At 31.2% G+C, this 27,226-nt stretch overlaps 1 protein-coding gene across 4 annotated transcripts; it reads left to right on the top strand.

Annotated features, from left to right (window-relative positions):
• Positions 1-27,001, top strand: LOC139518841 (transducin-like enhancer protein 4). 4 transcript variants are annotated; one of them, XM_071310460.1, is made up of 19 exons: positions 1-397; positions 550-647; positions 916-979; positions 1,232-1,276; positions 4,817-4,954; positions 6,267-6,459; positions 7,685-7,695; positions 12,280-12,429; positions 12,824-13,018; positions 13,595-13,721; positions 15,262-15,460; positions 18,289-18,469; positions 18,827-18,895; positions 19,220-19,321; positions 20,196-20,341; positions 20,810-20,921; positions 21,667-21,749; positions 22,622-22,802; positions 25,983-27,001. In XM_071310460.1, exons 1-19 carry the CDS (start codon positions 377-379, stop codon positions 26,088-26,090), a joined length of 2,223 nt encoding a protein of 740 aa, XP_071166561.1. In that variant the 5' UTR covers positions 1-376; the 3' UTR covers positions 26,091-27,001. The 4 variants fall into 4 exon arrangements, with proteins under 4 accessions (XP_071166561.1, XP_071166559.1, XP_071166558.1 ...); XM_071310458.1 differs by having other exon boundaries at positions 4,817-4,990; positions 15,289-15,460; XM_071310457.1 differs by having other exon boundaries at positions 4,817-4,990; positions 18,310-18,469.
• The last annotated feature ends 225 nt before the right edge of the window (positions 27,002-27,226 follow it).

Here is a 27,226-nt window from a genome sequence, read left to right as displayed (position 1 = left end):
GGCAAATGCTTTGGCAGATTGTGTAGAATAATAACTTGTGTTCAATTGTACTGTGTGTGGCATTTTATATGGGCAGTTCACACGGATCTTGCAGTGGATACAAAAATACAACGTTGAATTCTGTTCTAATTTCTATTTTGATTATAAAATTTGAGGTTTTCGCCTCCTTGGATTAAAGACTTTTGCTTGCAGTGTCTTGTTGTGCATGTGGGGATTGAAGGACCAGTAATATTTCACTAGAAATGGAATGTAAACATTAGACTATGAAGTTCGCGTCAGTACAATAGGAATTTCCTTTGTGATAAGTGTGTCTTGTTGTGTCACCGACTTTTTACCTAGGATTAGATTTACATAAGCCTCCATTCTGGATCTTAAAATGTACCCTAACAGACATCCTGTAAGTCCATGTTTTAGTTTTCTTTGTCTTATACTGTATAACCACTTGAATATAATGGCGGGTAAACTATCAATTCGAAGATTTTATGATTTTCATGGAGCCTGGCCTCCTGCTAAACATGTTTTAGAATTGTTTATTTCTATTTTTCCTAGGGTCCACACCAGACGGGGCAACCTTTCAAATTTACAGTGTCTGAATCTTGCGACAGAATAAAGGAAGAATTTAGCTTCCTACAGGCTCAATATCACAGGTAACATAGCTAGGCTATTAAATCTTTAATGTCAAATTTTATACCAAAACGGTAATGATTTTGTATACCATGATCAGTAGACCGTAACATTTTCTGACAGTAATTTTATGATAATGATTTATGTTTCAATTGTAACTTGTTCATATTCACATTGTTTTATAGACAAATAAAATTGTTTATTATCCCATTCAATCAGTTTGCATTGACAGCAAATGTTTTGGTCTTCTATTTATTTTGGTATTTTAAAGTTATGTATTTTTTTACACAGCTTAAAAATGGAATGTGAAAAACTGGCTCAGGAGAAAACAGAAATGCAGAGACACTATGTTATGGTGAGTGACTGTTTAGTGATGCATGAAATTGACAGGATAATTGAAATTGCATTGATTATGAATGTAATTTAACAGATGCAATATTGGTGATCAGGATAATTTCAATGTGTATTTTTATTTGTATTCACTTGTCACTCAAACTTATACACTTTACACTATGTCATTATCATGTGTAACTTATGTCCATGAAACATTATCATGTGTAACTTATGTTAATGAAACATTATAATGCTTTTCAATTATATTTTTCAGTACTATGAGATGTCATATGGACTTAATGTAGAAATGCATAAACAGGTAAATAATTTCCATTTGACATTTAATTTATTCTAAACTTAAATTTGATAATTTCCTTGACAGTACAATGCTCTATGTATTATCGACCCTTTATACCTACAGGATATATATCATTAACACACTAAAACATGATAATATGGTAAGGAGTGGGGGTCAGTTAATAGTGAGGGTCACACATTGAATGATATTAATGTTGGGAGGTTCTACATATATTCTTCTAAAAAAACTGAAGTCTCAGCAGTAACAATCAAAATATTAGTATTAAGACATTCCGTGTTCTTTTCAAGGACCCAAGAGAGGAAACATGGTCATATTCTACGAGATCTCCAAACAATACAGTATCCATCTATGACTTTATGAAAAGAATAAGATAATCCTAAATAAAAATAAGTTATTTGTTTTATAGATTGAGAAATCCAATTTACATGATTATTTTCTCAGATTTGTCAAATTTTTTTATGGTAAAAAATGCTTATTTGCCAAAAGGATTAAATATCTATAAAATGTGGATCATCAACTGTGGAGTCTAATGAAAATGGTGTCTTCTGATTGGAATGTCAATCTTGCAGAAATACTGAATAAGCCCCTCCCACAATTGAAATGTAAAAATGATGGACATTGATAAGTAAAAACCTGTAAAGATTTATATTTTGATTGGGAGTTGATGTAATATCTCCAGTATTAAATTGGATTATGTCTTGCAGGCAGAATTATACCTGAAGCAGTGTTATATTGCTTTTGGCAAAGTGCCAACTCTGTACTGAATTAAGTAGTTAACAACAAGCACATTTTTGTGTATAATAGTTCTGGGGCTAGTAATTACTCACTGGTAAATAATTGGAGTGAAAAAAAGCCTGCTGTTTCACATTTATGAGCATAGAATGGCCTAAAGGTTATAGCTTTATTTGTTGTCAGAAAATTAAAATACTTGCAAGTAGATTTATGGATGAAAGGTGTCTCTAATTTGTTTTAAATGATAATTATCTCACTTTCTTTTCTTCTCGTTTATGTTCACAAAAACATGTCAAAAGCATTTGAATTGAAAAGATATTTGATAACATGAAACTATTAAAAATTTATAACATGAATATTTTTAACTTTGAGACAGACAACTTTTTATATATTTGCATTATTTATCAACATCGTTTTTGACAGAATTTCAATTTTCTACAAATTGCTCGAAATGTGTTCTCGTCTTAATAAGTTGAAATACAATTAAAGAACAGAGGTTTAGTCTTCTCATAGTTAATAAAATCAACCTTAACCAATCAATATAAATAAATACATCACTTTGAACCAAATTGATAATCTGTTCAAACCAAAATACTGTCACCATGGAAACTCTTTAGACAAGAGTCTTAGATGATGATCAGTGTTGGGAAAAGAAAAAAATCTCTTCACAATGATTGTAAGAGAAAAAGCTTTTTGGTCAATAACTTTATTTAATGAAACTCTTAATGGATAATCAATAAAAGTTTATTGCTAATATGCAATCCAACTTGCTCTGAGTTTGACATGGCTTTGTTGAAGCATACATTGGCAAACACTTGAGACAAGAAGAATAGTGATAGGTTGGGATCAATAGGAAAAGAAAACAATGGGGAATCCTTTATCTTATTGTTAACTCTTGCCACTTTTGTTTACATAGTCAACAGAAATGAAAAACTGTCAGTAAATATAATCATGTTAATAAATGAAGGAAATCAATATCAATTGCTGTAATTTAATAAGTGGTAAAAACAGAAAAAAAAATCATAACAAATTGTTTTGAAAAGATTGATTGAATAATTTTCCTAAACTTCTAATTGAATGTTAACATTATAAGATTAATCTTCAGATTACTTCAATCTTACTGCACTTTGAATCTTAGAATGTGGATTAAACAGAAAACTACATGTGTATAATTCAGAGTTTAGTATGACGTCCATTATCACTGTACTAGTATACATATTTTTAGGGGCCAGCTGAAGGACACCTACAGGTGCGGGAATTCTAGCTACATTGAAGACCCATTGGTGGCCTTCGGCTGTTGTCTGCTCTATGGTCGGGTTGTTGTCGCTTTGACACATTCCCCATTTCCTTTCTCAATTTTATGTAATGTATTTTGGAATTATCCACTAGGTTGGCTATCCTATTGATCTTTGCATTACAGATTATATTCATTTGTAATTTAAGAATTAGAAGTTGAGGAAAATTATTCAATCAATCTTTTCAAAACTACAATGCCCCCTTAAACGTTAGGTGTATATGTGTAAGAACAATCAACAGACGACCGAAGAAATCTAGTATACACCTAACGTTTAAGGGGGGATTGTAGTTTACTCTTTTTTCTGTTCACTGTCCTCCCACCTATTCACCTCAGTCTCTAGTACCCTGACATGGGGAAGGGGGGGTGTAGAAACTAGTTTTTTTCTGTTGTCTGTTGACTGTTCTCACACCTATTCACCTCAGTCTCGAGTACCCTGTCCCCCATCACTCATAAAAGGTGATATAAAGCTACACCAGACATCCTTATATTTACCAACTGAAGAAAGTGTAGCCAGATGTAATTTGTGTCTAAGCTATAACTGACAAAATATGTTATAAAAAATAAGGTTAGCAAAGAGTGAAATGATATGCATGTTAATTACCTTGCCATATGTTGTCGCTTACCAAGGATCGTTAATTAACTTGGAGAAAGGGAAGTGTTTTATAGGAATTCCAGATGATGTGAGAATAGTACATATCATTTTTTTGTAATCAGTGGAAAATAGAATGTTTGATAGAAGTTAAGGGTCTGTGAGGAAGATTGACGGACATGTTTAACATATAACATTAGATACACATATGTGGATTGAAGGTCCATAAAGTTTACTTCATGCGGAGGTCCCCTTGTGAAAGGACTAAAATATTATCTATAAGGATTAGCCAACTTTTCCAGTTGATTTTTGTCACTGGGCTGTTTGACTTTAGTTTTCTGTTCTTTTTTTATGCGGGTAATTTTGTATATATGATGAGAATAAATCTCATAAAATTGACTTTCATATAATTATTTGACCTTGAATTGGGACTTCTTGATCTCACTATTGCATGTACATGAATCTTCTAACTGACTTTTTTATGTGACCTAGTAGAAGTATAAATATATGTTTTAATTGTTGGTTAGTGTTATTATGATAACTTTTTTCCTACATTAAACCCATATCCTGTCTTTCAAGGAAATCTACATCAGATACATAGGGCTTATCAGATTTTAGGTTATTATTGTACATAATTATTTTCAAATTGGTCTTGTGTACTCAATTTCACAGAATTTCCTCTAAATTAAAACCTGCTTTGAAAATTATAATTGCATTCTATGAATGTACAAGTGTGTTTTGACACTAAGCTGGAATGAAATTTTAGAAAAGGGTATATTAATACTAACAATTATGATATGTAATGCTTAATCATGTAGCCTTTGGAAAAAGATACTTTTTACAAATATATATACAATTAATGTATCAAATATAAGTAACACTTAATCCATAGAAATATATAAGCTTTCATTTTTATTTTCAGACTGAAATTGCCAAAAGATTGAATGCAATATGTGCTCAGGTCATTCCATTTTTATCACAAGAACATCAACAACAAGTTGCAGCAGCTGTAGAAAGAGCCAAACAAGTAACAATGACAGAACTCAATGCGATTATAGGGGTAGGTGTCAACATGAACAAGAACTCTATTATGGGGGTAGGTGCCATCAAGTATAAGTATAATATTGTCTAATGTCAGCTTCAGTTTTAACTTTAAGTGTCATTTGGTAGTTTTGTTTACAGTATCAATTTTCGTTTTGATTTAAATTAAAGATTTTTGTTTTTAGTTCTTATTGTTGAAAAGGGAGGGAAGGAGGGTGGTAGTCAAAGCAAGCATAAAAAAGAAGTACATACAAACATGCCAACAAAAATATTTTGTTATTGAAAAAAAAATCATGTATGATGAAAAACACAGCAAAATTAAATAAAAAATGTAGATCCAACCTGTCACATGTACGTGTAGCTATAAAGTGTTGATATTACCACAATCTGACAATCATGTGATAGTTGTACAAAGATACACCATCTGCTTTTATCAGAGGGGGTGCATTTTTCTTTTGTTTAAAACATCCCACTGCTGAAGAAAATCCCATTGCTTTGTCAGGTGTCCAATTAAATGAAAAACCAAAAAGATTGTGAACTTTTTTAAAACGAAGGTAATTAAATACTTTGTTTACTTCACATTTCCCAAAGATAAAAGCAGTTGGTAGACCACAATTTGACAGGATTACTCAAACTATGGTTTTATGAATGGATAGCCTTACAAACCACAAAATATTAATTTAAAACCAGTCCATCCACAGATTACTCACACCCATTACATTGTATGTATCACCAGTATATAGGTGAGAGCAAAACAATCATCTCACCTGTTACAAACTAATTAGTGTATATTATTTTACATCTGGGAATGCTTAAAATGTTTATTACCTGTAAATAGTGTAGAAGAAATAAATATTTCAAACTATGAAATAAGCCTTTAGATTTCGCTTTGAAATTGCAGATCTTCTTTGATATTGAAGAAAATGCAGTTTATTACTTTACGTAAAAAGAGTTCACCCATACATCTTTGACAGAATTTTATTAATCAAATTCATCATCATGCAGAAAATTATTAAGGCTTCAGGCTCTACTTAAACCTCAAATTGAAGAACCTGTGGCAAATAAAGACCATCAATTTTACATATATGTATATTTGTCAAGAGGCATTTTTGCTGCTAGTTAAGAACTTATAAGTAGCAAATTATTAATTTCTTGTTTCTAGTATCTTATGTAGACATAATAAGCACTTCCAAACACTGAAACATCACAAGTGACATACTACAGATACTTCAAAAATAGTCATTAATAAAACCTAGGCCAAAGGACATTGCCTCATATAAAAATGAGTCACCAAAACAACTTAATCCACATGATGAATTTCTTTTTTATAGCAACAGATGCAGGCAGGACAGCATTTAGCTGGGGCACATGGACATGGTGCCCCACCCTTCCCCATGCCTCCTCATCCTCCAGGTTTACAACCCCCAGGGCTGCCAGTATCAAGTGCAGCTAGTTTATTAGCACTAGGTCATGGACTTGGAGCCGGTGGTCATTTACCTGGCCTTAGTAAAGATATTGAAAAAGGTGAGAACTGTCTTCATTTTAAAATTAAACTGTTGTCTGACATCTGTCTCCATGTCAATCAACAATTAATATATATACAAAAATTAGCCATTATATATGAGCGTTTATTTTGGTTATACCTTGGGTTTAGTAAATTTCTCTTCTTGCTCTTTGAATCCATGAAACCTTACAGAAAATACAGTGTAATTGCTTTTCAGAAATGTATATTGCATGGTACAATTTTTAAAATGTCACATGTTTAAATTAATTTGACAATGGATGACACAAATATTGAATTGAGAAGTCCTTTGTTTGGAGAGACAGTGGGCTCTTTATATTTAGTGCGATATTTAGTTTCAAAAGACAATGACCTTAACTGAATCATGATTACATACTTAAACTGTTAGTTTTCCCTGTTGAAGACTGTACCTTGACCTATAATGGTTTACTTTTATAAATTGTGACTTGGATGGAGAGTTGTCTCATTTGCACTCATACCACATCTTCCTATATCTATTAAGTAAGTAATCAAACTCATGATTCAATAGGGAAGGCTTATTTTTGCTAATTAAAATAAAGTGAATTACAGAGTGATAATTTAACAAGTCACAAAATCTGATAAGACATAGTCTTTAATCGAAAATTTGAAATGTTCTCCGTAAGAAAATTGTTTGGCTGACGTAACTTGTTTTCTACTATTCTAATTCCGCTGCTATCAGTTGATTGAGATGCATTTCCTGGCTCTAAGAATTTATTTTTCTCCGATATTGATTTTACATTATTTCGCATGGAAGCGATTAGATTTATTTTACTCTCGGGTCAAAACTTCCATTTCTTATGGGTAAACTATCCAGATTTCATGTATTCAGACAGTTTTATGAAAAATTAATGTCTGTATTGATTTTCCCTCCCTTCAGTTGTTTCAACAGAATTGTCTAATCAGAGGACAATGTATTATAGTCCCAGTGTTGTATGGAGAATTCTGAATTATAGATGTACAAGATAATGATATTGACAAAAAAACATTTCTATATAGTATGGTGTCCAAACTGATGGACTTAATTAACAGTGTGGGAAAATGTCCAGATGTTAAATACTTTTTCTACTGGGGAAAAATATCTATGGAAATCTATCACTAACTGAAACATAAAATAATGAATTAAACAAACACATTTCCTTTGGCTACAATTTAATGACCAAATCTTATAATTTCTTTGTTTCCTTTTCTTTTCATATATGGTTACAGAAGAGAAAAATGTAAGTACTATATATAATTATATAATTGTTGAAATACTTCATAGATTCAGATGTTTTTTTAAGGGTTGCTATAAATTAAACACCACTTATGCCACATCCTGCCATCCACATGCTTGTTCTCAACCTGAACAAAAGAGTATACAATTACATGACCACAAACCAGGATTCACTTTTAATTTGAATATGTTTGATTCTTCTTTTATACATAAATATTTTGTGGTTTTTGATCAATGCATGTACGTATGAAATAGTATTGTGTAGAACACTTCAATTTTTAAGTTCACTTTTTTATAAAAAAATCTGAGAAAATCTGAAAAAAAGGTTATAACTGCTTTTCTTCATGGTCAACATCTTTATAATGCCCCTTTATTAAGGTCCTCTTGTTTATCATGTTTCTGTAAAGCATGTGGTTGTTGTCAATGCTGACATTTTACTGGTATAAAATTTCAAATGGTCAACCAATGAAAACAAAAAATTGTTAAGTAGGGGCAAGAGAATTTGAGATGGGAAGTGTATTATGTTACAAAGATGGATAATGAGATCTTGTGACATGTATAGACCTAAGCTTGTTCAAGTAGGTATTTGTGATCACTGAGGCGAGGAGAAAGTTGTTAAAAATTGTTGAATTGTACTTAAACATGTTAAACTCATTTAAACACCATTGTTGATCTTACTGTTGAAAAATCTATCCATTAGTCATCCCCAATATCACCGGAAAATGCAGTCAGCCAGCAACTTTATACCATCCGTATTAAAGGAGTTGTGTTTAAACATCATTTTAAAGTTTAAATTTCAATCTAACGTCATGTAAAAAAAAAATTAAAATCTAATGTGGTGAGATAAATAGATCATCTTTTGGCGACATAAATTTTCATGATCGTTAATTTAATTGTGTTTAGGTTTTTCCCATACCTTTACTGAATATATGTCTATTTTATTGATGTGGTATTGGATTTTGTGGTTTGAATAGGTGTGAAAATCTTGATACATTGTACAGAAAATATCTATTTTTGTCTCTGTGTCATACTGTTACCTTCAAAGAACAAAAGTATATGGAAACCAGTAGTCCACATGAATTCTTTATTAACAGCGTTTATTTGTACGGGGGCTAAATGACGGAAGTTCACAGAAATAAAGCCAACCTATGTTTCTATTGTAATGAAGATAATGCTGTCTTCCAAATAATAAAAAACGCTGTACTTCAAATTCAACATGTTTAAGTTGTTTGTTGTTTAAAAGCTTCCTACATTTTCTCTAAATTAAGATAAATTAGAAACCAAATGAATCTAGGTGTATTCAGATATAAGTGCTAACAGTATTGTGTCTACCTAAAATAACCCTATATACATCTGCAAGTTTACTATTGATAATGCAAATAGACTAGAAAACTTGAAAATGCACAGTTTTTAGAGGTTATTGAGAATTCCAGGGCAGCATTTTATTTTTACAATACTGCTACAAATTTCAGATTCATTAATAATACATTTTCACATATACCGCAAGCTATTTCCTCACTAAATGAAGCTAGAACTATATTTATTGGAGATTATGCCTTAAGTAGTATAAAAACCTTTGAGGAATTATAAACGCATGAGAAAACCAAAACACTTTTGCAACCCCGATTTTAATTTGATCGTAAAATGTCAACTTAGCCATAAAAAGCATACAGTAATATTGTTCATGTAGCTTAAAGGGCGACATGCAGATCGGATCAGTTCTTATCATTCAAATGGAATTGATTCGGTTTTATAGTAATTCCGGGTTTAGAAGAGATTTATTTAAGAAGGAATTCTTACTGTTTTTATGCTGTGATATTGGGGTTGTTGAACCGTTAAATACATTCAGATATCTTTTTCAGCTTTATTTGTTTTCAGTGTGCGAGTTCAGTTTTTTGCTTCAAGTCTCAGACAAAAATATTTTAATCAGTATCAGAAAAAAACCTGCTGAGGTGTCCTTTCATAAGCCGCTTCAGTTTTGATCTTTAAGTAGGAGTATAAAAAGGTCATTTTGGGGATATTTTTACATGTTTTTTCTTTTTAATAACTTTATTTTATTTTCATTATCAATGATCAGGAAAAATTGAGGTATTTAACTGAAATGTGAAAAAAGGTGAAGTACTATACCGGTACATTATATCTATACACCATATTTTGTGATAAGGTTTCGTGAAAACAATTCCATTTAAAAAGCATTGAAAACATTCTTAAACTGTCTTCAACACCCAAGAGTAAGATATAAGGTTAAAGGTCAAAGATTAAATAGCATCTTTATTTGGTTACCTAAGTGCAAATTGACTTTTTTTCTCAACCTCTGGAACTTTGTAGTATAAAAATCCATCATTTGAATGTGTGAAATACAAACACAGACAGTGGGTAATATTAACTTTGTGATGGGATATTAGCTACTTGTCTTCATAATGCTTTAACAATATTTACATTTTATAATATTGAATGTTAGCCCACGGATCATAATATTTCAAAAGCTGTTACTCAGAGGCCGTAGAGCAAACACAAATATATTCATCATTATTTGTACTTGTTTACTTCTGCTCTATGAAAACACTAGTTAGTGTTTAGTTGTAAATAAGTGTATTCATATAGATTTTCCAAGTCAATTGAGAACTTGTGTACATTAGAGTCTCTGCACACACTATTAATGGATTGCTTCAGGGTTAAAAACAATATATTGTTGACATAGTAATGTTTCCTTCTGGGGCTTTTTGAAATTACGGAATTTTTCGTTGTTTAGATTGTGAGGAAAAATTGTTTGATCAGAACATTGAAAGTGGTTCTTCAAATAAATGTTTAGAATTACTTGGTGTGTCAACATAAGAAGATAAAAATCAATCTTAAGAAGAAATTTTTATCAAGAAATTCAAAGATTTCTGTTTGTTGAAGTGAACCTCATTTTCTCCAAATGACTTTTTTCTCGCCATGTTTATTGAGTTCAATGAGTGAATCAATTGTAAATCTAATGACATGTGCCTTAGAGTCTAAACCTTCCTGGCACTGGGTGGAGGATACAAAGTTTCATTGTGATCAGGACATTGAATTGTAGATTGAAAAGTTTTCAATGGTCAAAAATCAAGACTTCACTCATCTGCACTTTTACCCTTGGTGTTCTTAAGACTTAACTTGAAATCTTCTTGAGATAAGACATTTGTAAGAAGTAAAGCTTTTAAATTCTTTTAAAATAATCTGTCAATGAGAAATGTGTTAATACCGATAATTAATTTAATTGGCAAATTAAGAGACGATTAAGATATTAGGATTATAACGTGTTATAGGCTATATTATCCTTTAGTAATAAAATGAAATTAAAATCTTAAGCTTATTATAGATTTTAGCAGGATTTTCTAATATAAATTTTAATCTAATAACTAAATAATTTAAATCTGAGGGTTTGCAATCTTTTACTATACTGTAATGTTTGGCAAACTGACAGTTGAACTAACATAAATTCTCAACGGATTATCTGATTATATTGAGAAACTTATGAATATTATTTCTTTGCACATAATAACTTTAACAGCCTTGGGATATATTGTTTAAAATGGTCTATTACAAATGGATATTGAAATCCAAAGGCACAATATTAAAAGAATAAAAGAGTGTTGTGATTCATAACTTGAGAAAAAAACATCTTGTTATCGTTCTCTTGTCTCAGTGGATTGACAATTTGACAAAATCAGGCATGAAATTTAAAATTTAAATGATGTAATTGGAAAAAACTGCAGACTTTATTAATAATTCTGACACAGAAAGACAACAATCTGGCACTTTGAAAAACAAAATTGTCAAAAGAAAATTAAAAGTTCTTATTCAGAACATCTTCTTCCCCAATTAATAGCAAAGAATATCTAATAACCAAAAATCAGAATTTTTAAAAAGGCAATTATACCATCATGCAATCATTGATCTTTGATATAATTGACAAGTTTCCACATGCTTAACTTTGAATTTGAATAGACTGAAAGTGTTTTAATTTCATTGATCATGTTATATAGATACTTCTTTATCAGTGTTCAAATTGCATTGAATCATTTTGTGTAAAAGGATATTTTGCTTTTATGCCTTGTAAGCAAAATCTCAATAACATGCTACATAAAATCTTAGATTTAAATTTTACTTTTAGAGAAAAGTGTAAAATATCAATTTAAAGCTGTAAATTACATTCATATAAATGGCTGGTTACTTCCATTTTGCATAAAAAGCATAAAGAAACCATATTGAGTATCATTTAAAACAGTTTATAAAGGCAAAAATAACATGCTTTTAGATATTCTCCAAATGTAATGGACTTCTATTTTTCACAATTTAATACTTAGGTCTCTTGTTTTAAAAGCAGTTGTAAGGTTTCTTCTGTTAGGTTTTTGGGGTTAAAAACAGTTTTAAGGTTTGTTCTTTTAAAAGCTGTAGTAAAGATTCAATGTCTTAGATCTATAAAGATAAGGAGGAATGGTATGATTGTCTATATATAGATATACATGGAGAGATAATAGACTTTTAGATATTGGGTTTACTTCTTTCATTGATTTTTAATTTCAATTAGTTTTAAATTAAAAATAACCTTTTTTTTAAACAGAGGTCATCAGCATCCCCTGGAGATAGAGAAAAATATGAAAAATATTCCTCACATCCTCACAGAATACGAACTCCTGACAATCCTCCAGAATCCTCAAAGAAAAGACCAAGAATGGAGGAGAGTAAAGCCAATGTTAGCAGTATACATGAGGTAAGAATCTCTGATAGTAGAATATCAGACCTTTTACATGTTGGAGTGTTATAAATAAATTAACATTGTCACTCTTAGCATAATGTCATGTAAATCACAACATCCTGTTTATGCAGATATAGAGAAGAGAATATATGTGTAGGAGGTACAATCTGGTATTGTTATCACTCTTAGGTTAATGCATCAACTCTGTGGATCATAAAAATAAAAGCCTAATTTTTGTGAAAAATAACCATTACAGAAATAAAAAAAGGGAAATGCAGTTTAGAAATTATTAGGATTGTGATATTAGTCACTGACTGACTACTCATTTGCATGTTGATACAAACACTTCTAGCTAAATCTTTCTTTTAACTTATTCTTTTCTAATAAATAAATTTTTGACCATTTCCAGAGCAGTGAGGGTGAGAAATCAGATCAAGACGAACTTGTGGTTGATGTCGGTGAAGATGCTACTGGACCAGCTGTTAATGGAGATATGTCTCCAAGAGAAAAATCCAAAGATCTGTCAACAAAGAAAGATGAAAGAATTAGTCCCAGAAGTGATGCTTCATCTCATGCTAGTTCTACATCTCACAAACACAGAGAGGTAATGCACACACTAAATACATATCCTGTCCTTCAAGACAGGACAGGACAGGACACCATTAAACTAGTGTCCTTCCTTTAAGAACAAACAGAAGACATGACACCATTAAAAGAGGGATCCTCCTTTTAAACAAAAGACAGGACACTATTACAAGTGTCCTTCCTTAAAGACAGGACACCATTAAAACTAGAGTTTTTCTATCAAGAACAATCACAAGATATGACATCATTAAAACAAATTTCCTTCCTCACAAATAGAAAGAGAACACTATAGAAACAAATGTATCTTCTCAATGACAGAGGCACAGGAAGATTAGTCATTGTACACAAAATAAAAATTATATTTCCAAGATTACATATAAAAAGTAAGATTCCTGAATTTCACCTTACTTTTCTGTATGTCAATCACACCTGGAAAAGTTCTTAATTAGAATTTAATTAATTTTACAGTTTGTCAAATTGAAATAGAGTATTTTTTTCATTTGCATATTCAGGTAGGGTAACTCTATCTGCTTCTTTAAGAAGCATCTTAATTCATTTTCACTTGAAATTTCAATGCCATAGTCTTATTTTTTAGTCATTACAAAATGAGAAGTCAACAACTCCTGTGTCAAAACCAGCAACCCCTACTAGTTCAGGAAACACAACTCCGGGTCCATCTAGTGGTAGTGCTATGAAAAATCCAGCCAAATATCCTTTAGGTGGTAAGTGTCTCATTGTGGTGATGTTGAGTTTTATTGATGTCTTGCAATTGCTTCTTACTGTTCTTCTTTGGAACAGCTACAGTATTATATTATGTTCTGCATCAAATATATATATATATGTATGTCTGTCATAGAATTTTAGGTGAAGCTTTGGGACTTTGGACTTAAACTTGCTTAATAATAATAAAATATGTCTGTAGAAGTTTAGTTTCAAATTATTGATATGTTTTCCTAATGTAGTTTGTATTTGAAAAGTGGGAGGTTTAAATGTGTGTAGGTGTTTTAAATAGGCAGGATCATTTTAACAGTAAACCTTTTGAACCATAAATTATTTAACTGTAAACCAAAATTTATTTTAAATGTTTAATTTGTTTACAAGTTTTAAAACAATGTAGGCTAGATGTAACCAGAAATTATTTACGCCCAATTTAACCACATCCCTTTTAACATGGCAATCCATATCTGTCAAAAAAATTTATAGAAATTAGTTCATGACCAAAAGTATTCATACTTAATTTGTGGTTTGTATGACTAATCGTTCTACTTTTTTTAATGCACCACAAGTTTTTTTCACACAGAAATCATCTCATGGATGAGTAAATTTAATCAAAAATGTTATAAAATTGCTTTTAAATATGTTGTATAATTTATTTTAGATGTAAGCATGTTTACGCTTTTTTCATTTTATTTACCTTTCATGGGTTTGCAAATAAAATGCCCCAAAAAAAATTTGTTTATGATGTGTATTAAGACATCTATTAAGAATTTGATATATAAGATCTATACTGAACACCTGTACACAAGGTAAAAGGTAATTATATAAGGAACTTTTTTTCCCGATGTAAGTGTTCATTTTCCGAATTAATTTCACAGAAGATTTAATAAATATGCTATAACTTACGTTCCTTGTCATTGATAAATTCATAATAAAACCAGTCATTGAAGAAACCTATTGAAATACATGTAGTTCAAAATGAAAGAATTAATATGACAATCAATTATCCCATCAAAATTTGTTATGTATGTATGTTTTATCATACTAATGTTGATGTTGTGGACTAAGGAAATGATTTTGCAAGTTTGGACCTTCCCTTAAAAACGGAGTCTTAATAAACATTTTTAATTTGAAAAGGGTTTTTAAAAGTTAAAACTTTGGTTCAGTGTATAACTCGAAATTTTAGGAATCTACTTTTATTATCTCATTTTATACTTACAATTCAGATTTTATCTAGTTTGTCACTATGAAAATCACAAATAAAATTATCATTAAAATAGTTCCATGCATGAACATATTACTGGTTCATTGTACAATTTATTTTATCGAGGGGATGGGGGTAGGGATGGTTGGAGGGGTTGAAATTTGATGTTGTTTGCATTGCTTTTGTTGTAAACCTGTAATAAAAACATAACATACTTTCTGTTGTATCATGTACAACTTAAAAATCATGAGTTATGTGTGTATTCAATTAAGTGTTGTGTAATACACATTAGATGTTGTAGAACACGTAAGACTTTGATGTTGTGTAATGCCTGATTACAGGTGGTTATCCTCCCTTTATGCCTCCAGGAGCTCACGGATTACCAGCAGAGGTCCCTAGCAGTGTATACAGTAATGGTATGCCCTACAACAACATCTCACCTAATGCTATAAATAGCTACAGATCCTCCACCAATCCTTTGTTTGATCCACATGCTCATATGAGATCAGGAGCAATCGGAAATATTCCTGGTGGAAAACCGTAAGTATTTAAATTATTAACATGCCATGCAGTGTTCATCAAGTCTATCAAACTAAAGACTGAAAACATGAAAGAAAAAGTTCTATGGAATAGTCTATTTACCAATAGTAGGAGTTGTTTCCCTTAGAAGGGGCATATATTTTAAATGCCATAGAAAAGAAATAACAAATCTGCAAATGGCAAAATAGACTACTGCAGTCTTATACTTCATTTCATTTCTAGTTGGGCTTCAACAATTGGTAGGCAAAAAATCTGTGAAATCTGGTACTCCTCTGAAATTTGATAAATTTATTGACACATTGCTTCACTCTGTTCCACAGGTTTATTTAATTGTTAATTAAAATTGCCAAGTAGAAGCTGTCACAAGTAAAAAAAATTGAAATAAAATTCTCACTTACAAAATCTTTTGTTACAAGTTAACAGATTTAAAGATTTTTTTTAATAATTAAAAAGTTTATGAAGCAGCTGTAATAGTACACTACAAACCATTAAAAGTCTGAAATGGCCTATATCTGTACTCGACTGTACTGATTTTTACTCGACCAGTCTGAATTAGTCTGAGATTTACTTGATAATACTCGACTGTAGTCTGAACTATACTTAACAGTCTGACTGTGCACCTGACCAGTACTTAACCGTTTTATACGAGTCTGAACTGTGCTCGACCTAGTCTGAACCGTACTCGACCTAGTCTGAACCGTACTCGACCTAGTCTGAACCATACTCGACCTAGTCTGAACCATACTCGACCAAGTCTTAACCAAACTAGACCTATTCTTTGTATCTATTAACTGAATTTGATCAATGTAGGAATTTTTTTAATAAAAATAAAATTTAAACAACAACTTGAAATTAAAAATGTATTCAATACAGTATTGAAATTAAAATTTCACAATAATCAATCATAATATAACTTCAACCCAATATTAATCAACACTTACGTAATAATATATATCAACTTTTAAAATATAAATAAAACAAGCTGAGAAATAATTTAAAAAAATAAATTGTGACTAATATTTTTTAATATTATTCAAATTTTATGAATATTTCGGAAGTATTTTATGGTAATTGGACTATTTTCACCATAACCAAGGATTTGTATTTACTATACAAATCCTTGATAACCTTTTTAAAAAAGGAAATATATTCCAAAGTAACAGTAAAAAAAAAATTAAATTAATTTAAGTATTTTTTTGTCAAATTAACATGGCATACATAAAGCACTTTAATATGTTCTAATTAACTCAGTATATGTGTGTTTTACAGGTAAATAGAAAGCCCTAGTTTCTTAAATTCGTGTATTACTTATCTAGTACATGCATGTATATTCAAAAGGCCTTGTTATTTAATTTAAACAGGATGCTGCAATTCTGAATCAATGTTATTTAGAATTTAATACCTCTGACCAGGTGTGATCTTATTTATGAGTTTGCCCCAAGCAGAGGTTATACTTTATATTTCACCACTAATCAGAAAAATAATTGTATTCATTTATTTAATTTTATCCCTTTTTTATATAAGTTATATATAATATATTTTTTTTTATCCTAAATATAATCACAGATATATTTCTTTTATAAGGTTAAAATCATTTATAAATTTTGTTGGCTGTTATATGGTTTAGACTGGAAAAATAGGTCGAGTACATGTCAAGACTGTTTCAGACTGGTCGAGTAATAGTTCAGACTATTTTTAACGGCAAAGATAAGGGTCAAGTATGATTCAGTACAGTCAAGTATGGTTCAGACTGGGGTCGAGTAATGTCAAGTAAAAGTCAGACCAATTCAGACTGGTCGAGTAAAAATCAGTACAGTCGAGTACAGATATAGGCCATTTCAGACTTTTAATGGTTTGTAGTGGTAGTTTATGTAAAAAAAAAAAATGCACTTATACAACCAAAAGTACTTATATTATAATGTTAAACACATTATGTCTTCAATATTATTTTAATCTGAAAACTTTATTCAGGTTACAATATCTTTTTTCTTTTTAAAGATGCATAAAGTATACAGAAAAACATATCATAGTACATGATGCATTGTTAAAATGGAAAAATTGTAACACATGCATTGTTAATTTAACAAAATATGTTTACATCAAAATGCTCATAACATACATTTAAAATCGATAAAACTTAAAACTACATTTTAAGTTTTATGTTTTTGCACTTACATTACATGAAAGATACATCAAATAACACACACACGTGTATGTTAATTTTCATGTAAACATTGTAATTGTTTTCTCACTGCAAGTACGTTTAGTGTGTCCTAAAGCATTATGGGTAAAACAACGCACATTATGCATGTTGTAAAACATCATTTCCACTGTCACGAAGGGAGTTACATGTATAACATATGGTTAAATCATGTAATTATCAATGTCAAAAGCAGTTAGTATTCGGAAATTATAAGTCATGTTGTTATCGTTATACAAACATAACAAGTTCGTTCCTCCTTATTTAAATGGCTACACATAAATGATAATAGTTAGATGGATAACGTAACTGTATGGTTAGAAATAATTGTTGCATGAATTAAGCAAAGATAAAAAACAGATCAAACACATGCAATTTTTTGTAAATTATAGCAGTTCTGGTTTTTAAGTCATATGATCCTTCAAATTTAACAAAAAAGAGGAATATGATTTATATACTTGAAAGGCTAATTATACTATAAAACATGTGTACAAAACCTTTCTTTATAATCCATGGAAAACATTAAAAAAAAAACACAACTTCACATCATTCTATGGATGAGCATGCAATCAGTTTTATACCCTTTTCTGATTGGTCCCTATTCATGGTTTGTTGATTTTGTAAACAGAGCTTACTCATTCCATGTTAGTGCTGATGGTCAGATGCAGCCAGTTCCATTTCCACCAGATGCTTTGATTGGTCCAGGAATTCCACGTCATGCTCGACAGATCAACACATTAAATCATGGAGAAGTTGTCTGTGCTGTAACCATTAGTAACCCAACAAGACATGTTTACACAGGGGGCAAGGTCAGTAATATGCAATAGTCATATGTAGAAAATTTATAGATACTGAAATGAACAAAGAATAAGTACTTGTGTTTAATAGAAGAAAAAAACTTGAGTAACCTTAGTTTGCCTAAAAATTCCAGCAAGTTTTGAAAATGATAATTCAGTGCTGGGTATTGCATTTTTGATTTCTTTAATTTAACAAAGTTTTATTTTTATGCATTGATTTTAGCCTTGTTCAAATTTCTTGACCAAATATATATGTCTTTGAAGACAACTTTTCCTCTTCTTATAAATCTGTTTACCATTTAAATTTAATATGTAAGAAACAGATATATTTGATCAAACATTATGAATAATAGTATCCATGTTTTGTAGGGATGTGTAAAGGTGTGGGACATTAGTCAGCCTGGTAACAAGAGTCCAGTTTCACAACTTGATTGTTTAGTAAGTATAACTCGTCATCATCAAGTTTATAGTTACTACTAATCTGAATTAAAAAAATTATGAATAATGGCCAGTTGAATATTCAAAGCAATTTCACAGAATACTGTTCAGACAGGTGTAAATTGATGGTCCTAGCTTAACTTTGTTAGGTTTTGAATGCCCTATATTTTGAAACAACTGTATTCTTAAGACCCATTATTGAGTGGTTTTTTTTCTTCAGTATGTATGTTATATGAAATAATGTTAAAAGTGGTAAGGATGAAGAGATATGTGATAACACTTCTAAGAAGGCATATTCCTAAAAATGATTATTTTTTATTTCAGCAAAGGGATAACTACATTAGATCAATCAAATTACTTCAAGATGGCCGAACTTTAATAGTTGGAGGAGAGGCCAGTACTCTATCTATCTGGGATTTGGCTGCTGTAAGTATTTAAGGCAAACATTTAAATGGAATTTGTTGTCACAGAACATTTCCTGTCAAGACATTTTTGCAATACAGTCTCTTTTTTGTGCTTGTTGCTTAAAAGAGGGGCGAAAGATACCAGAGGGACACTCCAGCGCATAGATAGAAAATAACCTGACAACGCCATGACTAAAAAAAAAAAGACAAACAGACAAATAATAGTACACAAGAAACAACATAGAAAACTAAAGACTAAGCAACACAAACCCCACCAAAAACTTGGGGTGATCTCAAATAGTATTTCCTTCTTAGTTTTCTCAACACAATAAAACGTTTTTTTGAAGGATTCAGTGATGAAGTGATCTATTAAATAAACATGATAAATAGTTAAAGACATATATTAAAAAAATGCAAATCTATTAGCACTACAAATTGAACTTGAACCTTATACCGGACATATTTTTTTAATTTCTTCATGCAAGATTTTGGTTTGTGTGAACTTGAATGATGGAATTATATATATAAACCTGTGTACTAACATCCACGTGTATCAGATCAAGGAATTATTTATATATATCTATGTAGTAACATCCACGTGTATCTGATCACCAGGCTCCTACAGCTGTGACTTAACAAATCTGTTATATAATTAAGTGAACTTTCAGCTCAGTAAATTTATGCATGCTTTAGTCTTTTTATCATTTGTCATCCGTTGTAACAGCCTGGTGTTTTTGAAGTAAATGAAACTTTTTATTAGAATATTCTCATTTGTTCTGATGTTCTGTAGCTTAATATTTATTAACCATCAAAGTGTACATTCCTGTGTAATTCTCTACAATAGAGACTGTTTATCATTATAAACATTAGAATGAAAGATGTATTTTACTTTACAGCCCACACCTCGTATTAAAGCAGAATTAACATCCAGTGCTCCAGCATGCTATGCCCTAGCTATCAGTCCAGATTCTAAAGTGTGTTTTAGCTGCTGTAGTGATGGCAACATTGCTGTGTGGGACTTACATAATCAAACATTAGTCAGGTAAGACCATCAATGTGTACATATAATGAAAAACTAGCAGAAAGGATTAATGACCAATTACATTTATTAGAACAATCAAAAACTCAGAAGGGGCATGAAGTGAGTGTGTTATTTGGGATATATGGGGTAAAAAGTGTGGGGTTATGGGATAATGTGGTTAAAAAAATGGATCTGGGAAAAAGGAGAAAAGTCGGAAGTCATATATAAGTGGGGAAAAATTATAAAAAAGCTGGATTAGGGGAAAAAGAGCCTTATGTCACCCCTCTTGCAGGAATATATAGTGTTACTAATGTTCCTCTTTCAGAAACCCTGATATTCAATAATTTTTAACCAATGTTACAGCAATTAATCACATAAATATGTTACTTTTTGGTGAAATAAAGTGTATGTTCTCAAGAGTGATTGAAATTAAGGGGAAAGAGGGTTTTGTATGAATACCTTATAATAATTATTACATTTGACTTTCAGACAATTTCAAGGTCACACAGATGGTGCAAGCTGTATTGATATCTCACCAGAGGGTACAAAACTGTGGACAGGTGGATTAGACAATACAGTTAGATCATGGGATCTCAGAGAGGTATGTTTACATGGTTATAGATAAGTGGATAAGATATGGAAAATAAATATTACAGGGTCATTCACATGTTCAACTAAATATATAAACAAAGTTTATGTAAATACAGTTCAGAAGACTTCACTTATTGATTGAAAAATTAAAAAAGAAGTACTTCCTAAACTTTCAATATAACTTTCTTATTAATGTTTTTTTTTAAAATGTGTAGACTGCTTGCTATGAAAAAATAACTATAATTGTCAGTTTTGTGTTTATACTATACAGGAGGTCTCATTGCGGGGTTCTGATCCTGGATCCCGCTTACTGTTTTGTCAAATTCCCATATCCCGCTTACACTATGTACGTAAGCAATTGTCATTTTTTTGTAATTTCCTGTGTCCCGCTAGACTTCATTTCCCATTTTGACAGCACTATAATTTGTATTTGACGTGTCGCGCTTACAAAAAAATGGGCCATCCCCCGTCACACTTAGACCCCAATGAGACCCACTATACAATTTAAATCAATTGTTGGTTGAACAATTGGAAAGAATAGAGATTTATCAGTGTGACTTCTGAAACTGCTACATATAAATAAACATATCATGATTTTAATAGTAAATTTCTAAAGAATAATGAATGCAATACTGGCCTTGGCAAGATATTGTCAGTAGTTGAACTGCACTCAAAATATGAATTAACAGAAGCATTTTATTGAATCTTATATTGTATTGATAAGACCATAAGGAATTGAATTATGTATTTTGTAGGGAAGACAGTTACAACAGCATGACTTTAGTTCACAGATATTTTCACTTGGTTATTGTCCAACTGGGGAGTGGTTGGCTGTAGGGTATGTATTTGAACAAAAGTTATGCAAAAACACACATGTAAAAAGGTTACTAATTGACAAATGTCTACCCAATGAACAGGATTGATAGCAAATTTAGAAAAATTCCAGAGAAAAAAAAATCTCCCTTTGGTGGGCCATTTGCCATCTGCCAAACTTTAAATTTTCTTCCACAAATAATATATTTGATTAAAATTGTTTTTAAAAAGTCCTCTATTTGAAGGATTTCTTGCCACACGGAATGTCTTAAAATACATATCTACACATTATTGTCCTTTGTCTTAAGCAATATATATGTAAACCAAAACATTAAATTATCACCTTTAAATGACATACAGGCTTAACAAAATGATAAATATTGTTTTCTCGGTGAAAATTGCTAGTTTGAAGGTATATGTAAAAATAACATCAAATACCATCTTGAGCAAGTGTTAATATTGGTATGTCCCAGTGTTTAAAGGTCGTGTAGAAAGATTTCATACCTCCTAAGGCTGTGATCTCCTCGAGGGAAATGTTTCACAATGAGATATGTCGAGGAATCTATTTTTATTCACATAAGGGTCTTATCTAACTTTTATAAATGAATCAAGTTAAAAATGTTGCATGGACTTTGACATTTAGTAAACAAAAAATATAGGACAATAATTTGTTGTGTTTGAATACTTGTGAAAGGAGGCAACTTTTAATTAACTCCTGTTCAGTAAGGGTGCTTAATTTACAAAATGTGCAGAAAAGATACCATGAATTTTTTAACAAACTCTTGTAGGACATATGTACAAAAGAGATCTTGATCTAAATATCTCAATTAAATAAAGTTAGTGTTAATAAAATATGATTTGATATATGACGACTTTAAAGATGTAAATGATTTGTAGAATGGAAAGCAGTAATGTTGAAGTGTTACACTGCAGTAAACCAGATAAATATCAGTTACACCTTCACGAGAGCTGTGTTCTCTCACTTAAGTTTGCTTACTGTGGCAAATGGTTTGTCAGTACAGGCAAAGATAACCTCCTAAATGCTTGGAGAACTCCATATGGTGCTAGTATATTCCAGGTAAGGCTTAGTTAATTACATGATTTGTGTCATAAAAATCCTGGTACCAAAGAAAACAAAAATTCATACTTAAGATCCTTTCTGTCCGTTTGTTTAATTTTTAGGCAGTTAAGCTGCCTTATGCGAGCACCCTGGATTTGTGTTCTACCCAATAAATGCTGAAATACGTGCCATTGTTATTATCTAGCTGGATATTATGTTATTTATAACTTGTTGGACAGTTTTTTTCATATTTTAATTCTGGATTACAAAAAATATGACCAGAAAAACCTTAAATGATCGTCGATTTTCCCAAAAGTTTTGAAGTTGCACATAGGAAGTAGAGCACATTAGGTATCCTTATGTAGTTTATTATCCCCTGAGCTTTTGGCTAAGATGTCAAAGAACAAATGTGTGAAATATTTAATCGCCGAAAATCTCTAAAGACAAGTAGTTTAGATTTCCCAAATGGCAAAAGTCGTAGGAATATTGTTTGTCGTCAATGCGTAGTGTCAACTACGTCAGTAGTCTATTAAAATAAGTTCAACTGTTCACGCTGTTGGCGGCAATTTTGAATTAGAAGACGAAATTTTCGTATCTTTTCAATTTGGAGGCAGGGGTTCAAATTAGCTGTGGTCCGAGGTCTGCGACCTTCCACTTTTGCAGTCGGACTTTCTACTTGGTTACTAGCTACGCCCGACATGACCGAAAGAAGGAAAATAAAAAATAACTTTGACACTTTGCAAACATTTTTACCAAAGTCTCCTAATAAACGATCTCAAAACTTATTTTCATCATTATTATTCATGACAGCGATGTTCATATTGTTCAACCGCTAGCTTTATACAGAAAATCGCCGACAAATAATGTGTAAATCAGAGTAAAATCGTATCTCACTATCTGTCAAAAACAACATTGAAAACAAAATGGCTGCCGCGAGAAAGACTAATATCGGATCCGATTCCGGAAGTGGATAAGGGTAATCCCGGGTTTTGCATGGTAAATAAATATAAACACTAGAATTGAAAACCAAAAGATATATATGTAAAAGAAAAAAAAAGCAGAAAATATTTTGTACACAAATTCAAAATCACTTTTTGTCAAATTTTAATGTCAAAATCCAATACAATGTGACAGCTGGGAACAGTATATCTAACAATATACATGTATATGTTCCTGGTGACAGTTTAAATTTTCTTTATCAGTGATAAATGTTGGTAATGCATGTTAGATGCTTTTAAAGTTAAACATACTACTGCAATTTCAAGGGGTATTTTTTTCTTCTCAATTTTGATGGGTCAGTTAAAATAGCTGAAAGTTTCTTACTTTATTTCCACAAATAATGCAACTATATTATATGATACCTGAATGTAAGCAAATCATATGATATATAGGTGGAGGAGTCCATTGGGCCACTCTACCCCCTCCTGTTTTATAACTTTGAAACAGATGAGATCCCCACCCCTCGACCATATACATTCATGTATGACATTAGTCTAAATAACTAATCAACTGAAATATAGGGGAAGTCCCTACGGTCACCCCACCCCTCCTGATTGAGAACTTGGAAACAGATGAGATCCCCACCTTTAAATTAAACCATATATATTCATATATGAGACTAAATAACTAATCAAATGAAATATATGGGAAGTCCCTAGGGTCACCCCACCCCCTCATATTTTAAAACTTGGAAACAGTCGAAATCCCCACCCCTAAACCATATTTATTCATGTATGGGACAATATAACAAATCAAATGAAATATAGGGGAAGTCACTGGGGTAACCCCACCCCCTCCTGTTTGAAAACTTGATAACGGTTGAGATCCCCACCCCCAAACCATATATATTCATGTATGGGACAAGACAAAAAATTAAATGAAATATAGGGGTAGTCCCTAGGGTCACCCCACTCCCTCTTGTGTGTGTTTTGAGAACTTGTAAAAGATTGAAATACCAACTCCTAAACCATATTCATTCCTGTTTGTCATTTCAAAAAGATTGAATGACATACAAGGTCAATCTCATAGGCGTCACATAATTATGCATATCACATTGCTAGACCTAACCAATGTGTACTAGACCTTGCCCAATTTCAGCCGACCATGGGAATGAATAATTATGGGAGCTTAATTTGTTTGGAAGACTTCGTAACAGCATTATGTTACAATCCTTTTTTTTATTATTATAAAATTTTATTGATGGAAAAAAATTAGTAGGTTTAAAGAATTTACCTTAATTATAATTTGAATTATTTCTGGTCCTATAAAAATTTTCATTTTCATATGGCTCATTTTCAAGCCCAAGAATGTTTGACCAACTGTTTTTCATAATTACCTGTCATTTTATTCCAAACTTAAACATCATAGACTTGGGGTGAAGGTGGGGGTCATTTACATTTACTATGGACAGGTCAGTCAGACCTCACCTTTGATCCCTGTAGTAGTAAACATTTGTCTGATTTGTGTATCATAACTTTTGTACTGTTGAAAACAAACTCAGTTTTCTTTCCAAGGAAGCAAGTCCATTCATACTTTTACAAGCTCGTACTAAAGTCAACTTGAACTACTAAAAGTCAATAAATATCAACGTCAACTATCAACTAGAAGAACTGCAACCATTCATTGCGAACTTGTAACACTGCAGACTCATGACCATGAAAAAAAAATACTTGATATATGTGTTGCTTTTAAAAACTTTGACAAAATATGAATTATTTGCCTTAATGATTAATTCATTAAATGAACATAAATGTGCAATATATGATTGTTTAATGTTTGTTCTTTTTAAAAATCTTTAAAAAAAAAATTGAAGCAACATTGCCAGTTTTCATAATTATGGTTGCCTTGGTTTTTGGTTAACTGCCTACAGCGCTTACAGTGCTTTGATTTTGTCTGTTATGTGTTACATCAATCTGTGAAGCATTTATGTAATAGTTTCTCTAAAGGAACAGAAAAAAATGACAAAAAATAAAATTTCAAGCAGGGTAAAAACCTGAAAAGAAAATGAGAAATATGTCAATAGTTACTTCTTCAAAGTTTTCTTGATTAATACTGCACTAATGATAAATGCAAGTTTACAAACTTCTTATGTTATATAATTTTTATGAAAAAAAAAACACCAAAAAAACACCATTGAAAATGCTAATAGAGTTACATGTTGCAATACAACATTCTTTCATGTGTATTTTTTATTTGTAGTCAAAAGAATCATCATCAGTTTTGAGTTGTGACATTTCTACCGATGATAAATACATTGTGACAGGATCGGGAGATAAGAAGGCAACATTGTACGAAGTTATCTTCTAATGAGACACTACCGAAATACATGTGAGGATGAAAAAAGTTTATGTATGGAATAATTAAGAGAAAGATGTTTTTACGTAAACAGAAACTAATTCTCTTGTATTGAAAGGGCTATTCTGATCGGAAAATTGTACAAACTGTCAAAGGATAACCTATGTTAGGTAGTGTCCATTGGAAAAAGAAAGTTGATGCAAGATTGTTTAAGATGCAGTTGCATGGAAAGTCAAATATTTAGTGTTAAATTGTCTTCGTAAATATACAATTAACACATAGGGTAGTTAAAATGGCAATTACATTTCTCAGAACCTGTAAATAAAGTGTAAATTATGGAGGGCAGATGCAACATTCATTCCTGGACAAGTTACAAACTAGAAAATAGACATTGCTAGTCTGTAGCAGATCTGAGGAGATTTCAGTGCTAATGTGTCTCAAAGAGTGAGACTTTAATCCAACTCTGTGAAAAAGATTGTGTAAATGGAACTTGTTTATATGTATATAACTGTAGATAGATGTGTGAAGTGTTGTTTAATAGTAGCAAAGAAATACAATTTCTTGCCCAAGTTAGTCCCTGTGATTTTTGTTTCCATGGAAATACTCCAATTATCTATTCAGGGTTTGAGTTTTATGGTATGTAAATTTCTCATCTCATTTCCTGACTATAAGTGAATAACTTTGGGAATCTTTATGTTTATTGCTGCCATGAATGTAAACATTATATGACCCACAAGATTTTTCACAGTGATCATTTGATGTTACAAAATGTGAAGCTAATCATGTGATCAATGTCATGTGATCATCATCATCAAATCATTATAATGGTAGCACATTTATATGTTGTGTGTTTCCTTGGATGTATACTAGTGACTACAATGTGAAGTTTACTTTACACAAATTACATAAATTGTTTATCTTTATCATGTGTTTCGAGTTTTTATTTAAGTGTACTATTACAATTTAGTTTCAGATGCCACTATGGTTATCTGTGTGATTTATGTAATATATGTACTAAAGCAATTTCAAATGTTCATTTTTCGGATAATTGTGTCCCCTTTCAGATATGACATCTGGGCATGAACATGAATGTGCCACTTGACACAAGCAAATGTATACATTACATCACCTGACATGTTAATACAATC

Source organism: Mytilus edulis, chromosome 4 (assembly GCF_963676685.1).
Source record: "Mytilus edulis chromosome 4, xbMytEdul2.2, whole genome shotgun sequence".
NCBI lineage: Eukaryota > Metazoa > Mollusca > Bivalvia > Mytilida > Mytilidae > Mytilus > Mytilus edulis.
This window is presented reverse-complemented; position numbering and strand designations above follow the sequence as displayed.